The sequence below is a fragment of the Protomyctophum parallelum genome (genome assembly GCF_964188405.1).
Source record: "Protomyctophum parallelum genome assembly, chromosome: 8".
In the NCBI taxonomy this organism is placed as follows: domain Eukaryota; kingdom Metazoa; phylum Chordata; class Actinopteri; order Myctophiformes; family Myctophidae; genus Protomyctophum; species Protomyctophum parallelum.
In genome coordinates, this window is record NC_139703.1 from 50,296,252 (window position 1) to 50,303,516 (window position 7,265).

The 7,265-nt window shown below is 37.7% G+C and overlaps 1 protein-coding gene across 4 annotated transcripts in view; it reads right to left on the reverse strand.

Moving 5' to 3' along the window:
* Nucleotides 1-1,020: 1,020 nt before the first annotated feature.
* The window catches only part of tacc1 (transforming, acidic coiled-coil containing protein 1), a 10,567-nt gene continuing 4,322 nt past the window's right edge, over nt 1,021-7,265 (reverse strand). For 3 of the 4 annotated variants that reach the window (XM_083771484.1, XM_083771482.1, XM_083771481.1), the window contains exons 3-11: nt 7,257-7,265; nt 6,143-6,204; nt 5,408-5,542; nt 4,552-4,628; nt 4,393-4,436; nt 3,807-3,970; nt 3,348-3,454; nt 2,933-3,053; nt 1,021-2,817 (exon numbers count right to left, since the gene is read on the reverse strand). The exon at nt 7,257-7,265 is cut by the window's right edge. In XM_083771484.1, coding sequence (XP_083627610.1) covers nt 2,752-2,817; nt 2,933-3,053; nt 3,348-3,454; nt 3,807-3,970; nt 4,393-4,436; nt 4,552-4,628; nt 5,408-5,542; nt 6,143-6,204; nt 7,257-7,265 — 785 coding nt within the window. In that variant the 3' untranslated portion in view covers nt 1,021-2,751. The remainder of the gene's footprint in view (nt 2,818-2,932; nt 3,054-3,347; nt 3,455-3,806; nt 3,971-4,392; nt 4,437-4,551; nt 4,629-5,407; nt 5,543-6,142; nt 6,205-7,256) is intronic. The other variant, XM_083771483.1, reaches the window with a different exon arrangement.

Genomic DNA, 7,265 nt, shown 5'->3' on the forward strand with positions numbered 1-7,265 from the left:
TCCCCGGACCCCAGCAACTGACAGGTAGGTACTGCACATGGGTTCCAGACCCCCCAGTCTGTGACTCACTGTGCTATTGTAGGCTATAGGCCTATTGTTATTATAGGTCAGTCCATAAACACTGAAGTTGGTGCTTTGCATGAAAGTAAGGATAGCACTCAATCCATTGATTCACAATACACTTTTAATTATATTACATGAAGCAGACATCCCTGTGATTAAACCTTTAGCATTACACTGCAACCACACTGTGGTTAATAATACGTTTTTATTCACAATGGAATGTTATTGTACTCCTAATATATCATGGAGGTGTGGTCAGCAGTAGATTCATATTTCAATCGATCTGGGACTGGGACATTCAAATTGTGCAAAACTCTGTTCAATGAATTGCCTCTTCTGCTACATTAAACATTACTAAACATTAAACGTTACTTATACCTGTTATTGAGACTCCTATGGAGCATGTTGACATGGATAGCTTGCGGTTAGTAGTATCTCTGTTAGTTAATGCAGTTTGCGTGATTATACATTTGTCATTATCTATTCGGCCTTTTGAGAACAGCATATGCGCAGTGGCTCACTGGGTACAGATCCTGCCGACAATGACTCGTTTTATGATGAATTGAACATGGTGGACCCTATTGTAAACAAGTTTAATGCTTTATGGTGTCGTCGTCGTCCCTTTTCCTCTCACTGTATACATTTATTTTTGCTTCCTTTATGATGAATTCCTGTTCTGTTCTTTGACTATATAGAAGTGTCTATTTGTACGACTCTAAATTGATGAATTGAACATGGTGGACCCTTTGTATTGAGTTTGTGCTTGAAATGTACAGTAATTCTCCAAAACTGTGGGGAAAAAGTGAAGTATGCATACATGTGCAAGTTGACTATTCAGTTAAGGCCTAAACGGCTTCCCATAGTAAGCACTTCCTTCTGCACTACACAGGATGAACTCAACATCCTCTCCCACATTTTGGCATTGCATTGGAAAATAAGCAGTGCAGTGTAACCTAGTAGTGTTAGCGTACCATTTAAATGTTAACCATTTATTCAGAAATGCCATATGCACAAAATATAATGGTTGATATCAAATCCTTTACAAATACTGACAGCAAAATAATGAATATTTTGTTCATAAAGTATTAAAATATAGACATTTGTATAACGCAACAATGAATTTTACATACAAGGCATCATCAAACAAATACAAGATCATCACTACAGGACATGATTTGGCACTGACATTGGCACATTGTTTTGATCCATCCAATTGGGGTCCATTATTGTTTAATGGCTCCAACACAGCATATAGTTCAGAGATCACTCCAGATATTACTGCAAAAGAGTCCATTTTGTTTGAAAGAACTTATTAGTAATATGTAGCTGAAGGATCAGACCAAAGGATATTCAGAGCAAACACAGTATACATATACATACTTAACACTTTGGCATGGGAATCTGGGAACCTTTGCATCAGGTAAATAATTGAAAACTAAAACTAGTTACTCTGTTTTTACAAAAGTGTCAAAATAAAGGCACACATCTCTGCTGTTGGGCAGAAATCAACTCACTCCAACATGTTCATTTTTGAGGAAATGAAAGATATAACTTTTTAAGGAAATGAAGAAAAACAGATTTTTAAAACAAAGCAATGCTGCCTCATTGAAGTTGGTATTGTGATTTTATTGTCAGATAGCCTACTTGCATGAGAGGGGGAGTTATCTGCTTTAGCAGACAGTTTGAGGGTCCAATGGAGTTTGCTGGTTTTGTCAGAAGCACTTTTTAATATTTTTAATTGGTTTAATATGTTTTAACCAACACACAGACGTAAAGGGTGTTCAATAGCATTGATTTATGTTATCTGGTCTCTGAATGTTTTTCTGCTGGTTTCTGCCAGACAGCGACGATATGCAAATGGTATACAGTTTAACATGTATGCATTGCCTCCAATACAATATGCTGCATTTTCACTTCCATGAGGTCCAATCGACATACATCCACTGCAAACCAATAACCTCAAAGCCAACTTTATACATGCACTATACAATTCATTAGAATGTCAAAGTCATACAATTGTTTCTCATGCCATGACGATGAGATGGTATGTTAAATATCAACATAATAAAATACAAATGGGTTATAATAACAAATCAATTTCCCCTTCGGAATAGCAGCCAAGTGACTGTATCATTGGCATCCATCAAGTGTATGCCTACTGAATGTTTAAAATAACAATTACTGTATGATTCAAAAAATGACTGGGCTCTTTCCCTGTGTGCTACAATATCTTCATCTCATTCAACTAATAAACACAATAGTTGTTTATAAAACACTGTATAAAGCGTGAATAAACAGTTTGGACATATCTCACTTGCTGATTCCTCTCTGTCAGTCACAACCAAACATTTCAAAACACACAGTTCCAAGGAGATGACCAACAAACAAACGAGAGATTTATAGAGAGGATCAGGATATCCCTGGTGGCATCTCATCACAACGTGACTCATTGAGGCCTTATGTAAGCATGTGCTTCTTTTGCTGACACTTATTCGCTCTGATAAATAAGCAAGTGCAATCATTGTGCCTTTTATAATAATAATATTAACAGGAGACAGAGAAAATGATTGAAATTTGCTCAGTTCTGATATTAACATCATTACAATATGTTGCCGTGAGGACTGGAACACATCCGTGCAAAAATAGAAAAGAAAGTGATAACTGCATGATAGTTTGATTACAGGCCTCTTAATCTGTTCCTAATTTGGCAATCAGTTCGTCACAGATCTTGGTGAGCTCTTCAATCTCTTGATTCTACGGGGAAAAAAGGCAAAGGTGCAAGAAGTTGGTGCCATATACTGTCAGACAACATAACAGATTGCATTACGTTTAAATACATTTTTAAGTGATGAAGTATATGTTCTCCTACCTTCTGAAGGACAGCTCTCTCAAGAGACTCTGCCTTCATCTGTTCCATCCTCAAGCTGGCATTGAGTGCCACACTCTCACCGTTGGCCTTGGTACGCACCTGGGCTATGTCCTCATTGGCCCTGAAATACATTAGCATGGATGAAAATTATGTGTTTTGTATTTGTTATGTTTTCTTATTTTATCTTTGATGCTATGTTTGATGCTATGTTGATTAATTGAATACATAGGACCACGCAATGGAAACAAAATGTTTGACTGTATCTCGTGCTGTTTAACTTTCTGTCTAATTAAGTATTCAATCAAATAACATACTGTACATGGGAGTGGGATGATCTTATCCTCGTTTGAATTTGAGTAAGGAATAATTGCGTAAAAGGTTTACACTCCGCAAGGGCACTGATCGCCTAACATACTTGTCCAGTTTCTCCTCAGCGTGGATCTTGAGTGTTTGATAGCGCTGCTCCTCCTGTTTGACACGCAACAAATACTCCTGGGCACATTTCTTCAACACCTCTTCATTCTAGAGACAGAGAACAGATACAAAACAGATATCGGGTGACGGGTCAGGATAAAAGTCCTCTGGTGAATTGATGTCTTGAGACAGACTGTTGGCTCACACAATTTTCAAATGCTTCCACATAAGACATTTTAAAAGTACAAATATACATGGGAAAAGCAGAACGAGCTGAGCCTTTTTCCGTCATGGGGGGCCGGAACGCAGGCGAGTCTCTTTGAGACTAGGCCTCGAGGGAAACGAAATATGACATTTTCTTTTTTATTATATATTATATAATTGCATTTGAAAGTTTTATATTTTAGTATTATTATTATATTTAGGTTGCTCTTATTTTTTATGTATCCCCCCCACTGACCTTCTTGAAGCCTTCCAGAACAACCTTCATGTTCTCATATCTCCTGAAAAGGTCCGACAGTGAGCGTTCCACAGAATTGAGATCAGCCACTGCCTGGTCTCTCTCCATGGTCAGCTGCCTGACACTCTTGTTGCAACTCAGAGTTTTCTGCTTTTCCTCATCCTCTGGACACCGTAGAAGGAGGCAAAAACAGTAGATTTTAACCAAACACAGTTACCTGCTAATTTCATTCTTCTCATCATTCTTACACAAATTAAAATGAAACAGCACAATCACATGAACCTTAAACCAGAGGAAACAAGAATGCACTCAGTAGAGTTCAGACCCCTGGCCTGGCAGTGCTAAAATAACCAAAATGGATGAGTTTCTTGCTCTTGGTAGCATGAACGTTCACAGCAAACATAGGTTTGTCACAGACAGACAGACAGACATACAAACAGGCGTTTGTTTTTTGGATTGCCAATTCATTCCCCCCACACCCACTGCTGTTGTACCCTACTCCTACTGTACAGTAAAAGCTATTTATAGTAGACATCACCTTAAACAGTTAGCTAAGAAAATACCACCAAGTGAGGAAAGCGCTTACCGATCATCTGTGCAACAGTTCTTTCATATTCTGCAACAATTTTCCTGTCAAGAAAGGTGATAGAATAATGTCTCAATATTATGTGTACAACATTTTGTATTGTGTTTTGTACACCGTCCGTATATAAACCAAGATGTAAAAATAAAAAATGTTTTTTACCTCATCTCCAAAACCTCTGCTCTGCTCTCTTCATATTTGTTCTTCCATTCATTGGCCTCAATCTCTTTAGTGATGATCTGTTTGACAGAGAGAACATTTAGAATATCCAATATACTGTAAGGCCGACTGCATTTGTTTTTACCTGGATCCCGTCCTTCTATTGTGACGGCATGTTAAAATATCTGACTTCCCAATGTGTTGTCTCTTGAGAAAAATAACTCCACTAGCCTACACAAAACATTATTCGGAGTTTTTCCTACGTTTTGAGAGTGAGCTGTTGAGACACAATGCTTTGGAAAGTGTTCCATTACATTTTTACATGTCCTAAACTAATCCAGTACGGTATTATAAATAGGCCCTATGCCCAATTTATATCTGTGGTATGAAATATCACGGCAAAGAATATCTTCAGCGCCCAGGCCGTGGCGTAACGGTCTGGGCACCGGACTGGTGATCCAGTCGCGGTGTGCCGCGGGTTCGACTCCCGGACCCGACACAGCCTTTACCGCATGTCATCTCTCTCCCGTTTCCTGTCAGCCTACTATCTATCCCTTAAAAAATCAATAAAAGGCGTAAGCCGCAAAAAAATATCTTAAAAAAAAAAAAAAGAATATCTTCAGCGTGTAACATGGTCATATATATGACGAGTGACAACATATACATTAGCTTTAAGTTATCTGTGATTTGCTCTAATAATAATAATAATAATAAAACTTTATTTGTATAGCACCTTTCATGACATGAAATGCAGCTCAAAGTGCTTTATACAGAGCAATGGAGAATAAAAGAAAAGCAAGGCAACGACATTAAGAAACAAGCAGTAATGCAATACAGTGATGATTGTACAATGATGTACCTCTTCTCTGATCAAGGCAAGCACTTCAGCCTTGTCCATATCACTCAGCTGGACATTGCCCTGGGAGGAGCTTGCTTTGTCTTGCTCTTCGCAGCCATTCTCCTTCGTTTGACTGAAGGACAATTCCTTAGTCTGCTGAACATTTAGAAGACATACATCTGACATGAAAACCCTTTTCTTTGACTTATATTTAACACATGTCATTGCAGATCCCCACGTTATAATCTGTACAGTACTTCCACAGATTTATAATGTTCCATCCAGGAACACTGCAATAAAACAAGAGTCTTCTAGAGGAGTATTGCAAGGTTGTGTTTCAATAATAAATGACTTGTCTAGTACCCAGGGGTTAGTTACAGGTGACCAGTACAGGCCACTGTATAGAATGAGTTTCAATAGAACATTGTGAATAAAAAATAAGTTTATACTGTACAGCATGGCCGGGCCACAGACAAAAGTAAGACAAATGCTCAGTCGTACTGTGGGACGGTGCTTTTCTTTTGTTGCTTTTAGACAGAAATTGTTCAGAGCCTGAACGTTATTTCATGTAAGCGAGAGCTCAGCATTTAAACTGTGAATCTTCCTTATTTCTAGCGTTGGTCCCAGAAAAATACCCCAAATAAAAAGTTTTAAACACCTTCAAGCCAGTGACTAAGAATGACTGAAGGAAACACATGTTCTGTGTAGTTTATTGTCACAGTTTCCATCTGTAGATTGAACTCTATAGCTACCTACCATATTATCTTTCAGCCTCCAGGTATCCTCTTCCAGACGCTCTATTACCTTGGTCTCAGGCCCTAGAAAACAACACAATCCATTATGGATCTATAGTACCGTTCACTCACTCCAAAATACAATTTAAATTTTATATATATATATATATATATATATATATATATATATATATGAATGTACAGTATATTCATGTGCTTGTATTGGATTCTGACCTAAATTGAGTGTAGAAGCAATATTAATAATCCAGTACATTATTCATGCTGTAAGTGTCCTGACATTTCTAAAAGCCACTAGATGGCAGTAACACGTCATATTTTGACAAATACTTAACCAGGCAATGGTTTTAGTGGCATCCACAAAACAATCAGCACAGGAGAGCACAAAATAATATATATATTTATATATACATACCTGACTGTATAATAATATCCCTGAATAACTAATAAAAACGAAACTAAGAATCATCTAATGATAACTATAGCCAACCAGAATAGCACTCAGAGAGATGCTATACTGTCTTCCAATATATGCTACCGTATTTTACAGCCATTCTAAATGTGACCCATAAGCATAGGACTAACTTTGACCGTGTACCGTGAGCTTTACCATTAGCTGATTTGAAAATAAATACATACATAATGTCAAAAGTGCAGGTGTGAAGCAAGTGAAGGTGACTACCCCTAACTCATCAAAATCAGATTAAAACTGTTCAAGGGAAAATGTCACAAAGAAATAAACAAACAAATAGTCAGACAGACAGTGATTACATTACACCCACTGGGTTGGGTGCGGGTATATAAATATCTAATAACTATCTAAGAATATACAAGGCAAACTAACAACATTCCAAATGACCCTGCAGAGGCAGAATGGATATATTTAGCACTGGGATGTTCTATTGAACTACAATGAGGACAGCCAACAGTGCAGGCACTTTCGGTATGTAACAATAAACACCAATCAGTAAAACCAAGGCAGTCTAGAGGTGTGCATAGTCAAGCCACTGCAGCACCCTCCGGTGGTCAGATTTGCACACAATGACATACATACATTATGGTAATAGTACACAGACGTGTTACAGACTGTCTGTACAAATTTGGTTGATGATTCATACCATTGACAA